The following is a 25353-nucleotide window of genomic DNA, read 5'->3' on the forward strand; positions in this document are numbered from 1 at the left end:
CTCCGCTCCGCTCCGTTCTGAGACGCTCTGCTCCGCTCCGCTCTGAGATGCTCCGCTCTGCTCTGAGACGCTCTGCTCCGCTCCGCTCTGAGACGCTCTGCTCCGCTCCGCTCTGAGATGCTCCGCTCTGCTCCGCTCCACTCTGAGACGCTCTGCTCCGCTCCGCTCTGAGATGCTCTGAGACGCTCTGCTCTGAGACGCTCTGCTCCGCTCCGCTCTGAGACGCTCTGCTCCGCTCCGCTCTGAGACGCTTTGCTCCGCTCCGCTCTGAGATGCTCCGCTCTGCTCTGAGACGCTCCGCTCTGAGACGCTCTTGTAACCCATGTTACCATGCCTTCAAATAGGATTTAAAAGCTACAAGGAAATAGCAATAAATAAAGATTTCAAACGGCATATTTGTCATAAATATTAAAATAGAATCAGCAATATATAAAATATTGCATAAAATCCATAAAAGAAATAGTTTGTGTTCAACAAAATTAGTCCCTGCTGTACAAATGTCCTCAATATAGAGAGGTCTCACATAAAATTCACTTAAGGTGAAGGTGTTTTATTTTGAAGTGTAAAGTTTTGGGTGACACTGGAACATAACAGACCTGAGATCAGTGACACTTTTCACTGACCAATCAGAGCCCTGCTTGCTGCAGGGGTGAATGAAGGAACAGACCTGAGCCCAATCACAGCCCTGCTTAGTGCAGTAAGAGAACGTCATCTTCTAGAGACACTCTCTTTGATCTTAACCAGAGGAGAGGCACGTCGCATCTTCCTGGAGATTGATTACACATTGAATAACGTTTTCAAAGATACACGTTGATTAGAGGGAGAAACTCCCATTGTTCAGTTGATTGATCTAAAAACACAACGTTAGTGAGCATTGATCCTGGAAGAAACTCACTGATGATCCATGCTGTGTGAACCATGCCCTTGCACAAAAGAATATGAGAACTCAAACTTGATTGTTCTGGCTGGGTCTTTTAAGAGTGGATTTCAACTGTTGAAGTCTTTGATCTACAACCAACCGTGGTGAAGAGGTCAGCAGTTTGGTGAACTAACCCATCTGAGTCCATCCGAAAAGAACTGTTGCTTTGATCTGGAGAACTGGTAGGACTGACTATTGCAAAGAACACTGAAGGAATATTTTCATGGATATTTCATTCTTTCTACTGAACTGAGGAAACAAAAGGAAAGCAAAAGAAAAGAAGACACACTGGTTATTGTTTTAAAATCAAGTTCATGTTGACTGATATATTGAGCATTACGCTGTCATTTCATTTAAGGGTATTTTTGATACAAGAAGTGAACAAGTTTTTTTGTTGTTATAAAGATACCTTTTTGATAAAAAGGTAAAACTGTATTTTGATGAAAAGATCAAACTGTATTTTGATATAAGGTTAAAACCATTTCATTTTATGCTTTGGGGTTAAAATTAATTTCATTGATACGCTGAGGTTAAAAAAACTAAATATTACTTAGGCCTAAAATTAAGGACTAAAAAGTATTTCATAAAAAAAGCTTCATGTTTAAAAAGGGGTCGCTATATAAAAACCAAGCACGAAAATAAGATTTTCTCAGGATAGAAACAGTTCAATAACCCAAATCTTAGGATAAATAGGAACACTGAAATAAGATACATAAAAATATATGTTCAAGACTGACCACTAGTCTATTAGGTGGTGTTTTTGTTTTGCACTAATTTTACAAACTGGACAAATCAAGTGTTCACTGTCATCCCTCAAATTTCTATTTTATTTTATGTTTAATACATTTAACTCTCTTTAAACTTATCTGTTGGTCTCTGAGTCTTCTTTATTGTTGTTGCTCACTCATTAACCTTTTAAATACTCATCCGTCCTTCAACCGAACCTATGATCTCTGATGCGCTAGTCCAAACGAATGCTAATTTGATAGAAGTAGAAATACAAATCTGTACCGGCCAGTGTCTGCTAATATATATCAGTACTGAGCCCGGGTTACACTCTGCTCCGCTCCGCTCTGAGACGCTCCGCTCTGAGACGCTCTGCTCCGCTCTGCTCTGAGACGCTCTGCTCCGCTCTGAGACGCTCCGCTCTGCTCCGCTCCGCTCTGAGACGCTCTGCTCCGCTCCGCTCTGAGACGCTCTGCTCCGCTCCGCTCTGAGACGCTCCGCTCCGCTCCGCTCTGAGACGCTCCGCTCTGCTCTGAGACGCTCTGCTCCGCTCCGCTCTGAGACGCTCCGCTCTGCTCTGAGACGCTCTGCTCCGCTCCGCTTTGAGACGCTCCGCTCCGCTGTGAGATGCTCCGCTCTGCTCTGAGACGCTCCGCTCCGCTCCGCTCTGAGACGCTCTGCTCCGCTCCGCTCTGAGATGCTCCGCTCTGAGACGCTCTGCTCCGCTCCGCTTTGAGACGCTCTGCTCTGAGACGCTCTGCTCCGCTCCGCTCTGAGACGCTCCGCTCTGAGACGCTCTGCTCCGCTCCGCTCTGAGACGCTCTGCTCCGCTTTCATAAAAAAAGCTTCATGTTTAAAAAGGGGTCGCTATATAAAAACCAAGCACGAAAATAAGATTTTCTCAGGATAGAAACAGTTCAATAACCCAAATCTTAGGATAAATAGGAACACTGAAATAAGACACATAGAAATATATGTTCAAGACTGACTAGTCTATTAGGTGGTGTTTTTGTTTTGCACTAATTTTACAAGCTGGACAAATCAAGTGTTCACTGTCATCCCTCAAATTTCTATTTTATTTTATGTTTAATACATTTAACTCTCTTTAAACTTATCTGTTGGTCTCTGAGTCTTCTTTATTGTTGTTGCTGACTCATTAACCTTTTAAATACTCATCCGTCCTTCAACCGAACCTATGATCTCTGATGCGCTAGTCCAAACGAATGCTAATTTGATAGAAGTAGAAATACACATCTGTACCGGCCAGTGTCTGCTAATATACATCAGGACTGAGCCCGGGTTACACTCTGCTCCGCTCCGCTCTGAGACGCTCCGCTCTGAGACGCTCTGCTCCGCTCTGCTCTGAGACGCTCTGAGACGCTCCGCTCTGAGACGCTCTGCTCCGCTCCGCTCTGAGACGCTCCGCTCTGAGACGCTCTGCTCCGCTCCGCTCTGAGACGCTCTGAGACGCTCTGCTCCGCTCAGCTCTGAGATGCTCCGCTCTGCTCTGAGACGCTCTGCTCCGCTCCGCTCTGAGACGCTCCGCTCTGCTCTGAGACGCTCTGCTCCGCTCCGCTCTGAGACGCTCTGCTCCGCTCCGCTCTGAGATGCTCCGCTCTGCTCTGAGACGCTCTGCTCCGCTCCGCTCTGAGACGCTCTGCTCCGCTCTGCTCCGCTCCGCTCTGAGACGCTCCGCTCTGAGACGCTCTGCTCCGCTCCGCTCTGAGACGCTCTGAGATGCTCCGCTCTGAGACGCTCTGCTCCGCTCCGCTCTGAGACGCTCTGCTCTGAGACGCTCCGCTCTGAGACGCTCTGCTCCGCTCCGCTCTGAGACGCTCTGCTCCGCTCCGCTCTGAGACGCTCTGCTCTGAGACGCTCTGCTCCGCTCCGCTCTGAGACGCTCTGCTCCGCTCCGCTCTGAGATGCTCTGCTCCGCTCCGCTCTGAGACGCTCCGCTCCGCTCTGCTCTGAGACGCTCTGCTCCGCTCCGCTCTGAGATGCTCCGCTCTGAGACGCTCTGCTCCGCTCCGCTCTGAGACGCTCTGCTCTGAGACGCTCTGCTCCGCTCCGCTCTGAGACGCTCTGCTCCGCTCCGCTCTGAGACGCTCTGCTCTGAGACGCTCCGCTCTGAGACGCTCTGCTCCGCTCCGCTCTGAGACGCTCTGCTCTGAGACGCTCCGCTCCGCTCTGCTCTGAGACGCTCTGCTCTGAGACGCTCCGCTCTGAGACGCTCTGCTCCGCTCTGCTCCGCTCCGAGACGCTCTGCTCCGCTCCGCTCTGAGATGCTCCGCTCCGCTCTGAGACACTCTGGTCCGCTCCGCTCCAGTGGCGTACCCACCATAGAGGCAGGGCAGGCGGCCGCCTGCCCAACTAAAATCTAGCCTCCCCTAGAAAATAAAGTAAAAGACTGAAAAACAGGCAGTGAAAAAATCCAAAGAGAATAGTGGCCGTCGGACCTCGTCCATTCACGCGGGCAGGCAGCTAATCACTACCGTATCCAAACAGCAGAGCGACGTCGCCTATACTATAGTGATGCAAATGTTTGCCTTTATCTTCATGGGGTGCCAGGAGTGCTAGGTGTGGGGGTCTCTGTGCCATCACCTGTACTCACCAGGCATAAAAGGGGCTCTGAGTATGAGAGCAGCTTGAACCATTAAACTACAACATGAAGATACCACTGCTGAATAATTGATTGATTGATTATACTTGCATATTGTTTTTATTAACGTTTTTCAGTTTTGTAGTCAGTGTTGCGTTGTTAACTTGTTTGCCCCGAGATTTTTTCCCCGAGGTAGAGAAAAAATCTCGCCTGCCCTAAATGTGATTTCTGGGAACGCCACTGCTCCGCTCTGAGACGCTCCGCTCTGAGACGCTCTGCTCCGCTCCGCTCTGAGACGCCTCCGCTCTGAGACGCTCTGCTCCGCTCCGCTCTGAGATGCTCCGCTCTGAGACGCTCCGCTCTGAGACGCTCTGCTCCGCTCCGCTCTGCTCTGAGACGCTCTGCTCTGAGACGCTCCGCTCTGCTCCGCTCTGAGACGCTCTGCTCTGAGACGCTCCGCTCTGAGACTGCTCCACTCTGAGACGCTCTGCTCTGAGACGCTCTGCTCCGCTCCGCTCTGAGACACTCTGCTCTGAGACTCGCACTCTGCTCCGCTCCGCTCTAAGATGCTCCGCTCCGCTCTGAGACGCTCCGCTCTGAGACGCTGTGCTCCGCTCCGCTCTGAGACGCTCTGCTCCGCTCTGAGACGCTCTGCTCCGCTCCGCTCTGAGGCGCTCTGCTCCGCTCCGCTCTGAGACGCTCCGCTCTGAGACTGCTCCGCTCTGAGACGCTCTGCTCCGCTCCGCTCTGCTCCGCTCCGCTCTGCTCCGCTCTGAGACGCTCTGCTCCGCTCCGCTCTGCTCTGAGACTGCTCTGCTCTGAGACGCTCTGCTCTGAGACGCTCTGCTCTGAGACGCTCCGCTCTGAGACTGCTCTGCTCTGAGACTGCTCTGCTCTGAGACGCTCTGCTCTGAGACGCTCCGCTCTGAGACTGCTCTGCTCTGAGACGCTCTGCTCTGAGACGCTCTGCTCTGAGACGCTCTGCTCCGCTCCGCTCTGAGACTGCTCTGCTCTGAGACGCTCTGCTCCGCTCTGCTCTGAGACGCTCTGCTCCGCTCCGCTCTGAGATGCTCCGCTCCGCTCCGCTCTGAGATGCTCCGCTCTGAGACGCTCTGCTCCGCTCCGCTCTGACGCTCCGCTCTGAGACGCTCTGCTCCGCTCCGCTCTGAGACGCTCTGCTCCGCTCCGCTCTGAGACGCTCTGCTCCGCTCTGAGACGCTCTGCTCCGCTCTGAGATGCTCCGCTCTGAGACGCTCTGCTCCGCTCTGCTCCGCTCTGAGACGCTCCGCTCTGAGACGCTCTGCTCCGCTCCACTCTGAGACGCTCCGCTCTGAGACGCTCCGCTCCGCTCCGCTCCGCTCTGAGACGCTCCGCTCTGAGACTGCTCCGCTCTGAGACGCTCTGCTCCGCTCCGCTCTGAGACGCTGGGCTCCGCTCCGCTCTATGCTCTAACCCTAACCCTAACCCTCTGAGACGCTCCGCTCTGAGACGCTCTGCTCTGAGACGCTCTGCTCTGAGACGCTCCGCTCTGAGACGCTCTGCTCTGCTCCGCTCCGCTCTGAGACGCTCCGCTCTGAGACGCTCTGCTCCGCTCTGAGACGCTCTGCTCTGCTCCGCTCTGAGACGCTCTGCTCTGAGACGCTCTGCTCCGCTCCGCTCTGAGATGCTCCGCTCCGCTCTGAGACGCTCCGCTCTGAGACTGCTCTGCTCTGAGACGCTCTGCTCCGCTCTGCTCTGAGACGCTCTGCTCCGCTCCGCTCTGAGATGCTCCGCTCTGCTCCGCTCCGCTCTGAGACGCTCTGCTCCGCTCCGCTCTGAGATGCTCTGCTCCGCTCCGCTCTGAGACGCTCTGCTCCGCTCCGCTTTGAGACGCTCTGCTCCGCTCTGCTCCGCTCCGCTCTGAGACGCTCTGCTCCGCTCCGCTCTGAGACGCTCTGCTCCGCTCCGCTCTGAGACGCTCTGCTCCGCTCTGAGACGCTCTGAGATGCTCCGCTCTGAGACGCTCTGCTCCGCTCTGAGACGCTCCGCTCTGAGACGCTCTGCTCCGCTCCGCTCTGAGACGCTCCGCTCTGAGACGCTCTGCTCCGCTCCGCTCTGAGACGCTCCGCTCTGAGACTGCTCCGCTCTGAGACGCTCTGCTCCGCTCCGCTCTGAGACGCTGGGCTCCGCTCCGCTCTATGCTCTAACCCTAACCCTAACCCTCTGAGACGCTCCGCTCTGAGACGCTCCGCTCTGAGACGCTCTGCTCTGAGACGCTCCGCTCTGAGACGCTCCGCTCCGCTCTGAGACGCTCCGCTCTGAGACGCTCTGCTCCGCTCTGAGACGCTCTGCTCTGCTCCGCTCCGCTCTGCTCTGCTCTGAGACGCTCTGCTCTGAGACGCTCTGAGATGCTCCGCTCTGAGATGCTCCGCTCCGCTCTGAGACGCTCCGCTCTGAGACGCTCTGCTCCGCTCCGCTCTGAGACGCTCTGCTCCGCTCCGCTCTGAGACGCTCTGCTCCGCTCCGCTCTGAGACGCTCCGCTCTGAGACGCTCTGCTCTGAGACTGCTCCGCTCTGAGACGCTCTGCTCTGAGACTGCTCCATGTTAGCCGTGACAATAATAATGCTCTCGCCGTAACGTGCAGAACCCCATAACTTATTGATGTGCTGCCTTGAAGACGACCGGCCACGCGGGCTGTGATTTGTTACACTAATAAACGTGAAGACACATCATTGTCCTGCCCTTACAAAGAATTATTATTCTGTAATATTTAAATAATTTATTATTAATAATTGCTGCTGTAAAACATATTGATAATCATCACAGCTTTGCAAGAGACCATGGGGCACATTAATATATCGTCGGTGTCCAGCCGGGACCAGCTAACTCCATTTTCAGGTTTTTTTTTTTTTCATAAATCAATGCTATTGAACCCCCTTTACATCTGTGTAAAGTTTTTTTTATAATAACCTATGAAAAGTATTAAAAGCGCCTCTGACGAAAACTCCCAACTCCATTGGATCCTCAAACTGTCCATCAAAAACGAACAACTCCCCCCTCCTCTCATGCTCTCCACTGCTGCAAACTAATATATACAGGGTTTTTGCCAATTGTCAAATATAAATACTACAGATTTAAAAAAAACGTAATTCAGACTTTTTTTTTTACCAATTGTCAGATATAAATTTGGCCAGTTTTCACTGTGTAATTTCAGCGTTAAACCAATATGCAGGATGTGACTGAATATCACTCATGTCAGACTGCATTCATGCTTTACCCTCCACCTTTAGCAGAGACTTTAAGTGAACAGTCATTTGCTCTCGGCTCTGGTCACCGTTTTGCGGGGTGTTTTCACCAACCCAGTGACTGGAAGGTTTAGGCAACACACAACACACAACAGTGTAATAATAAAATGTTGATGGATAGGTAAATGCAACTGTGGTTGTTATTGTTAGTGCAGTAGGCTACAGATTCTATTATTCATGAATGTATTTTTTTTATTGATATGCCATTTATTTATTGTTGGTGTGCCATGAGTGCTTTTGTTAAATACATTTAGCAGAATTGTTTGTTGTACTCAACTGTAGAAGAACAACAGTGGTAACAGTTAGATCCATGGATGTTTCCAATGCATGTTAAAATAAAAGTTGTTTAAGTACAGTATTCAGCTTGATCTATACTTAGTATATGAGGATGGCGCACACCATAAATAGCTGATCTCCAAGCTCACAATGCGTTGTGATGTGTTGTGAGCTTTGAGATTCATTGTCAGCTGTTCTTATCAATGATGGACAAAACCTCCTAACTCCACTCAATGATGGACAAAACCTCCTAACTCCACTTGAGCTGGATTTGGGTAAAGTGGTGATAATATAATGACACATGCAAGTATCTGATAATACATAAAGTCACAATACCAAGTTTGATGAGGCAGTATTGCTTTGTTTTAAAAAATATAAGGTTTTCTTAATTTTCTGAAAAATGTATATTTTGTTTTTCATTTCCTGAACAATTACCATTTTGGAGTTAGCTGGTTCTGGCCGGACAGCAGAGATATAGTTGTTGGGTGATAACTATGTTTTTTGAATTTTTTGAAAATTTACATTGAAATGGATGGGATTCTGTAATATTTCAATAATTTATTATTAATAATTGCTGCTGTAAAACATATTGATAATCATCACAGCTTTACAAGAGACCATGGGGCACATTAATATATAGTTGTTGGGTGATAACTATGTTTTTTGATTTTTTTATGATTTTTTGAAAAATTACATTGAAATGGATGGGGATTCTGTAATATTTCAATATTTTATTATTAATAATTGCTAATGCAAAACATATTGGTAATCATCACAGCTTTACAAGAGACCATGGGACACATTAATATATAGTTGTTGGGTGATAACCATGTTTTTTGTATTTCTTAGGATTTTTCTAAAGATTACATTGAAATGGATGGGATTCTGTAATATTTCAATAATTTATTTTTAATAATTGCTGCTGTAAAACATATTGATGATAATCATCACAGCTTTACAAGAGACCATGGGGCACATTAATATATAGTTGTTGGGTGATAACTATGTTTTTTGATTTTTTTATGATTTTTTGAAAAATTACATTGAAATGGATGGGATTCTGTAATATTTCAATAATTTATTATTAATAATTGCTGCTGTAAAACATATTGATAACCATCACAGCTTTGCAAGAGACCATGGGGCACATTAATATATAGTTGTTGGGTGATAACTATGTTTTTTGAATTTTTATGATTTTTTGAAAAATTGCATTGAAATGGATGGGATTCTGTAATATTTCAATAGTTTATTATTAATAATTGCTGCTGTAAAACATATTGATAATCCTCACAGCTTTACAAGAGACCATGGGGCACATTAATATATAGTTGTTGGGTGATAACTATTTTTTTTTAATTTTTTATGATCTTTTGAAAAATTACATTGAAATGGATGGGGATTCTGTAATATTTCAATAGTTTATTATTAATAATTGCTACTGTAAAACATATTGGTAATCATCACAGGTGTACAAGAGACCATGGGGCACATTAATATATAGTTGTTGGGTGATAACTATGTTTTTAGATTTTTTTATGATTTTCCCAAAAAATACATTAAACTGTATGGGATTCTGTAATATTACAATATTTTATTATTAATAATTTGTGCAGTAAAACATTTTGGTAATAATCACAGACGAGAACATTAGACACAAACAATGTTTTAAGTTTGTTTTATTACATTTTTACATGTATATATTGAAGTAACTGGGATTTACGATTTCATTGAACGCACCATCAGTTCGCCTAACCGTAAAAAGCCACGTAGCTGCGGAATCATTTTTGAAGCACGGCTAGTGCGACTGACTCTCTCTGAAGAGCGGCCAGCGTGACCGCAGTGAAACTGTGCATGCACATTCCCTCTAGGCCGATGAATGTCACCCTTTTCAAATTGTCCTGTTATAGCACCACCAGGAGGCAGATTTTTTGAAAAACACATTGTTTTATATATTAATCGGTAATATGGAGGTGCTTATGAAGGTCACCAGACCTGTCGACCCAAGACAGCTCGACCCGGACCGGTCGACCCGCTGTCGACCCGCTTGGACCCGACAACTCGACCCAAATTCGACCCGGACCGCGAGAGAGAGAGAGAGAGAGAGAGAGAGAGAGAGAGAGAGAGAGAGAGAGAGAGAGAGAGAGAGAGAGAGAGAGAGAGAGAGAGAGAGAGAGAGAGGGAGAGAGAGAGAGACAGACATAATAATAATAATATGTACATTGATTTACCAAAGAATTATTATTTGTCTGTCAGGGTGAAACAAGCCCAAAGGCTTTCAAGCAAGCACAGCCATTATATATAGACACATATAATAGACACCTCCTTACCTCAAGCCCTATTGTCTTCTTGATGTGATAAGGCTTTCAAGCACAGCCATTAGACACCTCCTTAGCTCTAAATCCTTACAGTGTGTCTATTATCAATTGGTTCAGCCTGGCGATCCTCAATCTGTGTTGTCTGACAATTATTCTTGCACTCACTTTATTCTCCCCTTTTCAGGTAAAGTGCAAAGTTGCCATGTTATAATAAGTTTCTATGAATGCTTTAGCTTCAAAACTGTGTTGGTGTGGGACTGTGTTGGTGTTTTTGTTGCACTCGTTACAAAGCTAATGGAGGCTAATGGAAGCTAAAGGGAGCCACCCAGAGGCCGTTTACAGAACATCATAAAGTGACGTTCAGTCTACACATTAGCAGCAGCTCAGTCAGTGTTGTCGTATATGAGATGCAAATATTATAATTGGGATTTCATTTATATTGCATATTTCATCTTACTTACATTTTGTTTACAAGGTGAATATGTATGCTACACAGCATATGACCGTGTCCTTGTTTAAGGAAGGATAGGCTATCATAAATGTTTAGCTTCAGCCTATTTCCTTTTGATCACCTCAAACACTGATGGATGTAAGACTTGTATACATGTATGCTTGTACTGTGAGTTGATCATAGCATAGCAGAGTATGACCTCTCCTAGGGGTTTTGTGAATAATCACATGAAGTATAAAAGTCAGATATATAAGAAGTTATAGTTATAATGGTAATGCCTTTATTGATTGTATGCTGTGCTTTGAATACACTATATTATTTGTATGTGTTATGGAAATGATTATTTTGTCATTCAGTCATAAAGTGACGTTCAGTCTACACATTAGCAGCAGCTCTGTGTTGTCTGACAATTATTCTTGCACTCTATTTCCTTTTCATCACCTCAAACACTGATGGAAAGTAACTAGTAACTACAGTTACTATAGGCTTTTTTTGTTGGTTATATCATTTTAGTTGACCTTGTAACAGTAAACTCATGTACTGTACTGGTACCTTTTCCTGTGCAAACTTCAATCAATCTAAAGGATCTGGTATTTCTATTATTGGCATATCTTTTTAATGTTAATAATGAGAGCTATACATTTAAGGAAGGATAGGCTATCATAAATGTTTAGCTTCAGCCTATTTCCTTTTCATCACCTCAAACACTGATGGATGTAAGACTTGTATACATGCTTAATGTCCCTTTAAAGTTAAAACTGTATATAGAATGCAGATATATGCAGAGAAACACAGAGACACTGGCCATCAACAACATCAATCACATTCCTAAGGCTAGCACCCATCATCAGCACCATCATTCATCCCCATAGCTTGATGGATGTAAGACTTGTATACATGCTTAATGTCCCTTTAAAGTTAAAACTGTATATAGAATGCAGCTATATGCAGAGAAACACAGAGACACAGGCCATCAACAACATCAATCACATTCCTAAGGCTATCAGCCATCATCATCAGCACCATCATCCATCCATCCCCATAGCAGAGTAAGACCTCTCCTAGGGGTTTTGTGAATAATCACATGAAGTATAAAAGTCAGATATATAAGAAGTTATAGTTATAATGGTAATGCCTTTATTGATTGTATGCTGTGCTTTGAATACACTATATTATTTGTACACAGCAAAAAGTGGGGTGTTGTTAAATGTTTTACTCTTTATACCAGAGTTAAACACTAAAGGGATTAGACAAATAACACTTTAAAACAGTTTAAAACATTTATTTTGGCAATAATATCCCAGTCCAGTCAGTTTTTCTGTCATTCATTCCAACATTATGAATGAAGGTATAACATACAAACTTTCATCTGAAACACTGTATGAGCTCTGAACATCAAATGGTGTATACATTTTAAGTTCAGACAGTTTAATTATACACCTTGCCTCACTTTTTGATACTCTGAATGCATGATGATGCTCATCAAACTTCTCTGTAAATAGCTTGCTTGAAAAAAACAAAATGTGGTCCTCTACTAAAAGTATGTCACTTATTTGACAAAAGACTGGCATGTCTTCTTCTATTGCACTGCAAACAACAAGTCCAGCTTTATACTCAACACCATCTACTTTAACCCAAGTGGTTGAGAAAACCTCTTTTGACAAGATCATTTCAAGATTAGAATTGTTAACCACATTTTCACAACTGAGGGAAAAAGGTTTGATTGGCCCATACTCATTGTGCTTGAGAATGGAGGTTTCCCAGTGATGAGCAATGGTCATCTGATGCTTTTTAGCCAGTGATTTTGTTATGTTTTTGAATATACATTTTATGTCACATTTTTTTGTATATACTACTATTTTTGACCTTTTTTTCAATCATTGAAATTGTTTCACACTGCCCTGTTTTGTCAAATAAAATAACAGTTACTTTAATTCATTTCACCTCTTGTGTTGTGTTTAATGATGGCAACTAGTGTAGATCTGCTACTTTCAAATGATTTTAGAGGAGAGGAGGACAAAACAGGCGTACAATATTTACTCTTAAATATACTATAACACTTCTTAAAAAAAAGTATGCAACTGGGGGAGCATGCTTACAATATTTACTCTTAAATATACTATAAATATACTCAGGACCTCCCTCACCGTCACCTTGTACCTTGTACTCTACTACCCTCTAGGGGTTACACAGAGCTACTACTTCAGACAACCAGACCCGGTCGATCTGGGTCGAGCTGTCTCAAAATCGCGGCTGGTCGAGCTGTCTTGGGTCGACAAGTCTGGTGACCCTTATGAAGAGGAAAGCTATTGCTAGGGATAGAACACACACTATACAGTGAATACAATCTTACCATCATGACGACGTACGGTACACAGTACCAATATTGCAGGCTATAGGGCTTGAAGATCATTTGTCCCCACAAGTATAGGCCTTCTGAACAAACAGGCCCCATCTCAGTTCTATGCATAAAATGTAATGTGATGCCTCTTGAACTATGACTATGGTAGCCTTTTCTATTTCCCCTCTGTAAGAGAGGAGCCGTGTAGTATTGTCAATGTATTGTGTGATCTGTCTATATGTATTGTGTATTTATGTTTTGTGATTTTTTTTTGTATGATGAATGCTTGGTACAAAATGAATATCCGCAAGGACAATGATGTTGTATGATGTTGACTACTAAGATGATGTTGAGCCACCTTAGATTTTACACTCCATAATAACGTATTATTGGTGTGTAAAATCAATAAATCAATAAATAAAATGGAGTACCAAAAAAGGTCCCGTTTGCGGTACTGTTTCAAATTCCAGGTACCAGTACGTAGTGGCATCATTTCAAATGTGAAAGGTAGCCTCTCAGCCATTGTAAAATCTACAGTAAACAGCAACCTCTAGTGGCTGATTGCTTTAGTATCCCCATGAGTAAATTCACCCTCTGCATTTGACCCATCAATACTATTGGTAGCAGTGGTCAGCCACTGAGCAGAACTCTGGGACCAGCTCCAGCTCTAAGGCCAGTGCATTGCTCAAGGGTTCTGAGGAGTTCATCCCTAACACGGATGTGTTTTGGTGTGGGAGGAAAGCGAAGTGAACACTGAGAGAACATTCAAACTGTACACAGAAAGACTCAGTCTGGTTTTAATCCAGGACCTTCTTACTGTGAGGCAACAGTGCTAACCATTGAGCCCCCATGGAGCCCAAAGTGTTTTGTAAATAAAATATTGTAATATTATTTACTAATGAATAATACATATCGTCGCTGTCCGGCGGGAACCAGCTAACTCAATTTTCAGCTTTTTTCCCCCATAAATCAACACTATTGAACACCCTTTACGCCTGTGTAAAAAAAATAGATTATAATAATTAACCAATGAAAAGTATTAAAAAGCGCTTCTGACAAAACTTCCCAACTCCATTGGATCCTCAAACTGTCGGTCAAACCACGCAACTCCCCCCCCTCTCATCTCCGTGCTGCCCTTCCACAGCACAGCGCAGTGAGCGCACACAGGAGGTTGGAGATCTACTGCGGAGCAGCAAATAAACAAACTGTAACAACGCAGGGTTTTTCCTCTGTAGTCTATTAAAACTATGCAGTGTACCTGTTTGTCAAACTTAGCACTGACGCTAATGTTATGAAAACAAGACATTTCTAAAATCTATGAAGTGTTTAATGAGGAGAGCAATGTATCTGTATTGTCTGTACTGTTGTGTTGTTGGTTTTGTCTGTTATGTTTTGTCATGTTTATTTGTTGGAAAAAAGAATAAATACTTTAATTACAAAAAAAAAAAAAAAATGAGGAGAGCAATGTGACAAGAAAGGAGTTCATAGCATTTCTCTTGCTAGTTCTTCTGAAACTCCAACTCTGTGAACCTGTCTTTGCAGAAGTTATTGTAATATTTAAAGTCCTGTTTATTATTGTAGGCCTATATTATAAGTGCTATGAAGCATCAGGGCATTAATTCACACGTTGTAATGCATTGTGAGCTTGGAGATTCATCAGCTTAGCCCCAGCCTCTCCCTCTGCTGTGATTGGAGCTATTGTCAGGCGTCAGCTCTTCGGACAAAACTCATAACTCCACTTGAGCTGGATTTGGGTAAAGTGGTGATAATATAATGATACATGCAAGTATCTGACAATATATAAAGTCACTATGCCAACTTTGATGAGGCAGTATTGCTTTGTTTTAAAAATATTTCCTGATTTATTTCCTGAAAAACGTATATTTTGTTTTTTCATTTCCTGAAAAACGAACGTTTTAGAGTTAGCTGGTTGCTGCCGGACAGCAGAGATATGCTAGCTTGCTTGCTATATAATTGTATACCATTTTAAATCCCCCAATTGGAAAATGTCCTCACAGATCATTCCAATATGGTGGAGAAAAAAAACCTCACTGAAGAGCGAGGCAAATCACTGACCAGTTTTGACCAGTTGATGACTAGATATAACCACCTGACTGAAGAGAAAGAGCAGCTACAGACCAGTTTTGACCAGTTGATGACTAGATATAACCACCTGACTGAAGAGAAAGAGCAGCTACAGACCAGTTTTGACCAGTTGAAGACCAGCCATAATAAACTGACCGAAGAGAAAGATGACATGAAGATGAGGCTCTGTGGTCAGTGAGACATCATAGTTTTTATTTATTGTTCATGTTCATAATGTGTCATTAATTTGAGCAAATGAAAGAACAGTTGCTTATTTATTTGTTTTTAGAATCACCTGGATGGCAGAAATTTGACAGAGGTTGTTATTACATCTCTACTGAGACGAAACGCTGGGAGGAGAGCAGAAAGTGGTGCAGAGACAGACAATCAGACCTGATTGTCATAAAGAGCAAAGCGAAACAGGTGTGTGTGATAGTGTGTGTGATAGTGTGTGTGATAGTGTGTGTGATAGTGTGTGTGTGTGTGTGTGTGTGTGTGTGTGTGTGTGTGTGTGTGTGTGTGTGTGTGTGTGTGTGTGTGTGTGTGTGTGTGTGTGTGTGTGTGTGTGTGCACGTGCGCATGTGTGTGTTATCAGTAACCAGCAGCTTTTGTGTCCAGGACTTTGTTGAACGTGTAAACGGGAGAGTGTGGCTGGGTCTAACTGACAGAGACAGAGAAGGATCATTTAAGTGGGTAGATGGAACGCCACTGACCAAACCAACGTAAGCACTATCCACAGTATCCAGTTAATATATAATAAAATCTAAAATATCATTTGAGGTCATGATTAAAAAAAACATTGGTTTTGAGTGAAGAACAGGTATTGTAATCAAATAATGTACCTACTTCTCCAGGTACTGGCTGCCAGGGCATCCATATAATGCTAAACCAAAAGATGACTGCGTTGAGTTTTATGATGGGTCTCTACCTTCCTATCCTAACAGAGGATGGAATGATGCAGGGTGTTCTACCAATTACGCCTACTGGATCTGTGAAAGAGTTCTGTGCTGAAATAATCGTTTTCACTATCAGTTAGCTGGTGTGTTGGTACAGATACATGATGGCTGTGTTTACATGTGGTAGTTTGTGTGTTTGCTTTGGTTTGTCTGCCTTGCAATTCTACCCAATATGCACTGTAGATATTACATTACATTTTGTATTGATACTTTCATTATTTAAATAAAGGGGAGAATATAAAAAATATTAATAACATGAATCCAACATATCTGTTTATGTTTCATGTAAATTCATGAAGTGGATTGTATTCTTAAAATAGTGGCATCTCACCATATCACCATGTTGTACTTCTAAGGCTTTATAAAACGTTATAAATGTTTTTAATGATGCGTAATCATTTATGAAAAGTTTATAAACTATGTAACTGGTGGACATAATGTAATATAAGTTCAAGAGATCATTAGCCAGTTATTAGCCAAGAAATGTTTCTGACAGGGAATAATGTAATAATTATAAACATCAATGATGGCATGATTGAGAGTTGTATGTAAAGTGACAGCACTGTTTTAGCAATTGTATGATCCACAATTACTTATTATTAACATTATTAACATAATTTGCTTCAAGTGTAAGACACAATAAAGCTAAGTTTTACTACCACCAAGCCTATTTTTTAAACCTGATTGTTTCGAGAACATGGTAGGATCATGTTTTTGACATTCTATTATACTATATTTCTGATGTACTGTAAATAGCTCTGTGTTCATCCTTGATGAAATGCATACAAATATATTGGTAGTGCTCAGGGTATACATTGAATGTAAACCAATGTATATGGGGGGGGGGGTCCAACAAACTCTTTGACTCCTATAGGTCAACATGCTGCTCCTCAAGTGTTTCGGGTTAAGTACATGCATGCCTGAGCCTCATCAGGGTTCGTTTTGCATAATTTAGCAAAATTGCATAATACATCAAGTGTGGGGCCGTGAAAAGAGTCCCCCCATAAAACGGGGTCCTAGTATAAAAAGGTTTGAGAACCCCTGAAGTAACATAGCTACAGGGCCATTCGGGTTTGAAGGGTCACCTGCAAAAAATGTGGGTCACAACATTGGAAGCAATGGAGAGAACAGTTATCTTAGTAACAATCACATGAGTTTGTCTTTATGTTTTTTGTATATTTCATTTAATTGCTTTGCATTGAATAAGGGGACACCAGCTTCATTGAGATATAAAAATGTTAGGTTATCCTGCGTTAGAGGGTTGTTGGGCTGAGGGGGAGGGGGTGCCTTGAAGGGAGGCAGGGAGGAGGGATGGAGAGGAGAGGGTGGGGGGCTGGGCTGTTTGGGGCATAAACATGAATTATTTTGCAACATGATGAATACAAATACATACATTTACAAAAATACAAACACAGTATGAATGATAGAGAAAAATACGTATTAGTAGAAAATGGTGTAGGTGAAAGTGTAAGAGTGGAAGTCTCTGTGAATTGTTAAATTTGATTCATCAAATGGGTTCGAACCCTGATCCCCCATGTGGAAAGGCAACAACTTAACCACTGGCTTAAAGAGGAATTCTCCCTTGGCGGGGGGAAATATTAGTCTTTTGGTCATCAGACAGAGGCCACTACTGCTACACGTGCATTGCTTTTTGACTACTGAGAGGATAAAATAGAATTACACAAACCACTTTGACCTCTGTAGGTCTGGGTTGCGGCCAAAGGGGATTCCCAAATGCCACTTGCAGGAGACAAAAAAAAGCTACACATTATTGTATACTTGTGCTTACAAATGACAATAGTGCCATGTGATTTAGTATATTTATTAATTTCTATTATTAATAATATATATTATATATTTTTTGCCAGTTCTGGTCCTAGACCACATGATATTCATGTTTTATTATTTTCTGAGATGTATGGATAATTAGCCTTTTAAACAAGGAATTGATTGATCTCTGATAATATTTTACTGACTTCCCTCCATTTGTCTTTATTAATATTCTCCAAAGGGAGCCCATACATACATGAATGCCCAGAGTCTGGGCCATGTTGTTAACCAGTTTGTCCTCTAGATGGCAGCAGCATAAAAGGAAAGAGCCCAGGGGCACCACGCCACTATACCATTATTATTAGCCCATCACCATAATAGGCTACTGAGTCTGGCCTCCACAGACACCCCATTAATAACTTGAGCAATGCTCTCCCTCCACCTCATCCCAAAGTCTCACTTGACACGGCTGGCCTCCCCTGAACTCCTGACCTGCCCATAATTTGCAGTGTAAGCTATCCAATTTACAACACCTTCATTCAAGGACACACACACACTAACAATTATTCACCACTGCAGTGCAGTCTAGTCTGCATACGTGGGAGAAGGAGAGAGCTCTGATGATGCTGTCCTGGCTAACTCTTTTTAGCTACAGTGTCATCATCACACCCTAGAAGTAGTGTTGATAGGCTCTATGCACAGCAGCCATAGTATCACTGCCTTCACAGGTGTTACCAATAATACTAATGAAGGCTCTGTTCCATTTAGTGTAGCACAGTGGTTTCCACGACCCCCATAACTCTGAGAGTGTACAAATGGAACCAAATGGACCCGTAATTTGTACGCTCTCAGAGTTATACACCCATAAGGGGCCATTTGGAAGCCCATGAGGGTCCCTGGACCCCAACTTTCGACCCCCTGGTGTAACAGAGTGTTTCCAGTGAGCCAACATGCACAATACCAGCACCCTGACTCTGTTTGACCAGAATGGAACAGAGCCTTCATTAGTATCATTGGTAACACCTGTGAATGTCTTCATAATATGGCTGCTGTGAATAGAGCCTATTTCGTAGACTAAATCTATGACGAGAAATGTTCGTCGACTACCCTTTTTCACAGACTAAAACAAAAAAAAGAAAGTAAAAAAAAACTAAGCTATGATGACTAAATCTATGACTAAATATACTGATAATTTCATCAAAATTAAACTAACTAAAAAACTTAACTAAATCAAAAAATTAAACTTAACTAAATTGTTAGGGAGGGACTAGTGGAAAAGAGATCCAGTAGAACTAAGACGAGTCATCATAGGTGCGCGCCGGTGTCACAGACCGAAAATAGCCGATCTACAAGCTCACAACGCCAGCACTGCGACACGTTGTGAGCTTGTTGATCAACTATTTTCGCAATGCAGCTAAGCGAAAATCTGCCATTTCCATGGCATCATGGCCCGCCAAAAATGTAACTTTTTTTTTTTGTCGACTAAATCAACGGTAGATTTTGTCGACTAAAATGTTATGATATTTAGTCAACTAGAACTAGACTAAAAGTAAAACATTTCAGATGACTAAAATATGACTAAAACTAAATAAAAATGTGCTGGCAATAGTACATGCAAATAGGGGTAGGAAAACAACATCATGTGAGTGTGTTGGAGGTGCAAACAAAGCTGCTTCTTCCATGGGTTTGGCTCCTTTTCGTCTGCTTTGGAAACTTGAAAAACAAATACAGTATATGAGGCGCTCGGGTGGTGCAGTGGTTAAGTGCCTGCCCACCACCGTGGAGGTTGTGGGTTCAAATCTGCCGTGGTGCAGCCAGCTTTGTCGAGGGTATACACAAACACAATTGGCCCGTGTTTGGGGGGAGGGAAGCCGGGCGGGGAGGAGTAGGGTGATAATTGTCACAGCATACTCCTACGGGCTGGGGACAGAGCTTGTCAGCAGGGAGTGTTGGCCGGGAGTAGTAGGACGAAGGCTCTACGTCCTCCTGGTGGGGGCTCCTCACTGGTAGGTGAGTCAGTAGAATACAACAGCAGTCACAACACAGAAATGCATGTGGGGAGGAATTAATAGGCTCTATGCACAGCAGCCATATTGTGAATGAATTGGGCCCCTTCCTTCACAGGTGTCACCAATAATACTAATTAAGGCTCTGTTCCATTTAGTGTGGCATAGTGGTTGTCTTATTTTAAAAGGTCCCCATAACTCTGAGAGTGTACACTCTCAGAGTTACACACCCACCATAAGGGGCCATTTGGGAACCAAAATGGAGTGTTTCTAGTGAGCCAACATGCACAATATCAGCACCCTGACCAGAATGGAACAGAGCCTTCATTAGCATCATTGGTAACACCTGTGAAGGATGTATGGCAGCGGCCCAATTTCTTTCCAAAATGGCTGCTGTGCTTAGAGCCTATTGGCATAACGACTAAATTGGGGAGAAAAAGAGGGTAAAAAGGAACAAAAAATCATTTTTCATAAGATGGTGTTTACTGACAGGTCCCTCAACTACAATAACCATACTGTTGCGGCCAGAAAAAGATCACAAACTCTATTGTTGACCTGCGTTGTTGTTTGCACCTCCCAGACAATATGGCTGACTCAACCACACCCACTGGTATCTGTGTCTCAAGGAAGACCTGCACATGTATGCACCAGGGTGTTCACTCTCCATTCCGACATCTCACCACTCCGACTAGTGGCTTCCGCGTGCGGTTAGGGTTAGGGTTAGGGTTAGGTATAGGGTTCGTCAACGTCGGAAAGGCGACATGTCGGAAAGGAGAAATGCACCCATGCACCAGCACGTCCTACAAAGGTGTCGCGCGCCGAAAATAGCTGATCCACAAGCTCACACACAGCTAAGGGAACACCGGAGAGAGATGAAAATAGGCATATATGCTGACAGGCATGCACGCACGCACACACACACACACACACACACACACACCCACACAAACGTACACACGTGCACACGCGCGCGTGCACCCACACGCACACGCACAAACAAACACATACATACATACAGTACGTATATCGTTGTGAACTAATGGCACTTCAATGAAGTAGACCTGGCATGTATAACTGATTACGATGTTTACAGTTGTGTGGCACCGCAATTAATCAACAAGCACCCTCTGCTATGCTCAAGGTGGCAGTTCCCTCTGGTGAGGCCTCAGTCATCCCCCCCCCTCCCAAAAAAACCCCTGCTCCGGTGCATTTCAGAGGTCCTGAGCAATTCCATCACCGACCGAACGGAGAGATGAGCCTGCTCCGGTGAGTGGACACTGAGCCATTCGTCAGCAAACATCCCGCCACACAGCGAGATGGGGAATCGGTGGCAGCCATTTCCCCCTAATGGGAAACAATTACACACTCAGTGGCTTCTTCAGTGACTTCTGATGAGACTCATTCACTGTGGAAGTAGCCACGTAATCATGTGTACGTAATGCGCTAATGCTGCTTATTGCTCAGCGAGTGGGGCTCACGCGGGGCCACTCACCGCCAGTGGTGGAAGAAGTACTCAAATAAGTAAAAGTACCGATACTGCAATATGGAAATGCTCTGTTACAAGTAAAAGTCCGGAATTGAAGTACAAAACTATTCAAAATGTACTTAAAGTGCCATAAGTAAAAGTACTGAACTGTTTGAAAATAGCAGATCTACAAGCTCACAACGTGTCGCGATGTGACACGTTGTGCGCTAATGCTGTAGTGGAGTAAAAGTACAATATTCCAGGGGGTCCCCAGTAAAAGGAGGAACAGTTTCAACACTTTTGATTTTTTTGCATATATTTGAAAGAAGTGGACACATTTCCTATATTATGTGGTCCCTGGCACAAAATATTTGCAGATGGGGGTCCAAATACATACATTTCGGGGTCATTGACATGGAAATGTTTGCTCTAACCTGCCTACAGAGTAATACTCAGAGGGAAACGTTTGGAATTCTAGAAAAGCTAAATCTACTCTCAATGTAATTTCAGCGTTGTTAATATTATCATGGCCTCAGATGAAGCAGACTAGAAGTCATGTCTAGAGCAAGGGTTCCCAAACCTTTCAGGGCGTGACCCCCCAAAATAATCATATTTAAACTGGGGACCTCCCACCCTTGGAATTGTAGGCATTGCATTTACTTTGACTCAGTTCCACAGATAAATATTATGAAAATAGCCGAGCTTGTAGAACGGCTATTTTCACAATGTTTGCCTCTTTCTTATGTAATATTTGACAATTTGGCCAATTTGGTATTAACATAATCTTTTTTTGAAGAAGGCCGATGCACACCTCAAAGGTTGGTGACAGAAGGTACGACACAAAGTGCATATGTTCAGAAGGGGATCTCTGATGATGATATCAAAGAAAAAGACACACTGCAGGAACTTGCAAAAAGTTGAGAGCAAAAATGTTTTTGCAAGTTCCTGACAGTGTGCCGGTCTTTTTCTTTGATATCACCATCAGAGATCCCCTTCTGAATATTAACAAAATCTTAAAAGTCATTAAATTGTAACTTTATATGGACAGATACCTTGTACTGTAGGCCTATGTTGGTTTGTTTACTGTTGAGTGAGAAAACAATGTTGCACATGAAGCAAATCATTTGACCTCGGGACCCCCCAAAATAATTTGTGGACCCCCAGTTTGGGAAACAACTTCTAGAGTCATGATGAGTCTGTTTCCTAAAGATTGAAGCCATGCAACAAGTAGTCCACACAGCCAGGATGATTTTACAGGAATATTACCTCAGACAATCTATGACTGAATCTAAATAGGCCTGTACAACTTCCACAAGGATTTCTGTACAAGAATCATATCACAGGGAATGTTTAATTTCCAGACTATTGCCGCTGCAGGGTGAAAGACTCATAAAACTAATTTTGAGATTATTATATGGTGGATTTTTGTGATGAGTACGTTTTATGACCATAGAAACTGGACCACTAATAGCCAGTGTAATTTGTACAAACTGAAAAATCCATACAGTAGGCAATTTGTACTTAATTTCAGACCCGGGGGTAATGAGTATATATGCTCTTTCATACAGCATAATAGTTTAGATAGATTGTAGTCAATGCTCTTTTCTCAAAATGGAAAATAATAATCTCTATATAAACTAGTCTATAGGCTTCATCTGATTGCCTAGTAAAATCATCAGGGACATAACTGGCAGACAGGACTGATTATGAAACACATTGTCAAATGGCAATGCACGTGACAGGTGCACCAGCTGTGGATGCAGTGGATGTGATGTCTGTGATGCATTCCTATGAGGAAGCGTTGTTTATTACTGTCTAGAACAGTGCAGGTTCTCAACTTGTGGGACGGGACTCCCAGGGGGATCCCCATGTGGTTTTGGGGGGGCCCCCCAGATGACAGTGAAGTGACAATACAAGGACTTTTAAGAGCTTTTTAATAGCTCAAAAAAGAAAGAAAAAATAATCAACAAACTGTAAAAACTGGTCAAACATTGGCCAAATTGTTAAATACTATAAGAAAGCAATTTCCTTGAAAATAGCTGTTCTACAAGTTCGCAACGCCTTGCGTTGCGAGGCGTTGTGAACTTGTAGATCAGCTATTTTCACAATATCTATCTGTGGCACGAGTCAAACTAAATGTAATGCCTCAACTCCTACGATTCCAAGTGCTTGTCACTTTCGATGAATTGAGTACTAAGGAGTATAAATTGAGTACAAAGGACTCCAATGGAAACAAGCCATAGGCTTTCTTGGGTTTAAAATCCTCTTAGCAGACCTTGTATTGAACTGTACTTTCCTGAGCTTTTTGCAAAATGGCTAATAAAGCATTCAATCAATCAAGCATGTTGATAGTCTACTCTATACATAACATAGCTTGTGAGCACATTGTGAGCATGTAGATCTGCTATTTTAAGCGCACACACCGTTGCACGGAATTTAAATTAACCACATAAATACCATTATACATAGTTACCCCTGGTCCCCCAGGACTCTATACTAGCGCTGCTCTTTTAGTCCCTCAACTCCAAAAACTCTTTGCCAACGTTGTGAGCTTGTAGCTCTGCTGTTTTTGCCGAATGCTGCCACAGAATAGGGATGCTAAGGTTCATGTGGTTAAGTGTGAGCTACCCGTATCAACGATATGTGGGAGCTGACACTGTGTTCCTCTACAATTTGAAATCTACAGTACTGTTTTGCATCATCTTAGCCTACTTAACCTGTGTCAAATTAGTTATGCAAGCTGGTGGAACAAACCCAGGGGTGGAAAGAGTCCTAGAATATCCTACTCAAGTAAGAGGTTATGATAATTAACTTAAATATTGCTCTATAAGATTATGTGTGTTGAAAATTACTCAAGTACAAAAGTAGCTCTTTTGAAGTCAACTCAGTGGTTGGTTTATTTACACCATGAAACATGAAAGGGCCAATATGGCCTCCTGACTGTAATGAGGGGCGGCAGTGGCTCGGGAGGTGGGGGGGGGGGGTCTTCAATCCCTTGCTCCTCCTGGCTCCGAGTCGAATAGGCTCTATGCACAGAGGCCATATTGGGAATGAGTTGGGCCCCTTCCTTACTTCCTTCACAGGTGTTACCAATGATACTATTCCATTCAGTGTGGCATAGTGGTTGTCTTATTTTCAAGGACCCCCATAACTCTGAGAGTGTACTAATGGAACCAAATGGACCCGTCCATTTGGTTCCATTTGTACACTCTCAGAGTTACACACCCACCATAAGGGGCCATTTGGGAACCAAAATGGAGTGTTTCTAGTGAGCCAACATGCACGATATCAGCACCCTGACCAGAATGGAACAGAGCCTTCATTAGTATCATCGGTAACACCTGTGAAGGAAGTAAGAAGAGGCCCAATTTCTTTCCAATATGGCTGCTGTGCATAGAGCCTATTGTCCTTGAGCAAGACATCGAATGCCTAACTTCTCCCAAATTAACAGGTTGTAACATCGGTGTGTGAATGTGTGTGTGTGTGTGTGTGTGAATAGGTGAGTATGCAGTACATTGTAAAGCACTTTAAAGGGTTAGAAAGACTAGAAAGGCACCATATAAATCCATTTACCATTTAATCATTTCAATATGAATATGTCATCCACTCCCTCCCAGTTCAGTGATGCTGTCCAAAGTGGTGATCATATTTTATTCATAAGATTGACTTAATGAGGCAAAAGAGGTTCAAAGCAGACTTTAAACGGAATCTGTTCCTACTTGTGTCACAACAGCAGAAATGCAGGCTACTCTGTAATTCTTGCAGTAGCTTGAGTAGATTAGTGGTAGAATCAACTTAACTACTTGGGTATAGCATCCCTATTCTGGGGGAATATTTGCCAATCTACAAGCTCATAGCGCGTCACAATGCGATGCGTTGTGAGCTTGTAGCTGGCCGTCAGTTTTGGATTTCACTATAATTTATTTCTCAGTTTGAATTACTCCTCTCACTGTCTACAGTGTCTAGTCTCGCGAGCCAGCCTGTATTTCACTCTTCTCACTGTCTGACACCCTGATCTTATACCCCCATATATCAACCCATACATCTCCCCCATTAATTGTTTTACTTGTTTGCTTCTCCTGTTTTTGCTTCTCCTGTTTTCTTTTGTTCTGTTCTGATTCGTTTTGTTCTTATTATGTTCCCAGTTCTCCCCTTT

At 43.3% G+C, this 25353-nt stretch overlaps 1 protein-coding gene across 1 annotated transcript in view; it reads left to right on the forward strand.

The window, feature by feature from the left end:
* The window catches only part of LOC311065281 (uncharacterized protein), a 136540-nt gene extending 120390 nt beyond the window's left edge, over positions 1 to 16150 (forward strand). The window contains exons 3-6 of the mRNA XM_084085536.1: positions 14934 to 15191; positions 15290 to 15423; positions 15619 to 15722; positions 15855 to 16150. Of these exons, the coding sequence (XP_083941662.1) occupies positions 14934 to 15191; positions 15290 to 15423; positions 15619 to 15722; positions 15855 to 16011 (653 nt within the window). The 3' untranslated portion in view covers positions 16012 to 16150. The remainder of the gene's footprint in view (positions 1 to 14933; positions 15192 to 15289; positions 15424 to 15618; positions 15723 to 15854) is intronic.
* The last annotated feature ends 9203 nt before the right edge of the window (positions 16151 to 25353 follow it).

Source organism: Gymnoscopelus microlampas (genome assembly GCF_963454915.1).
Source record: "Gymnoscopelus microlampas genome assembly, chromosome: 17".
NCBI lineage: Eukaryota > Metazoa > Chordata > Actinopteri > Myctophiformes > Myctophidae > Gymnoscopelus > Gymnoscopelus microlampas.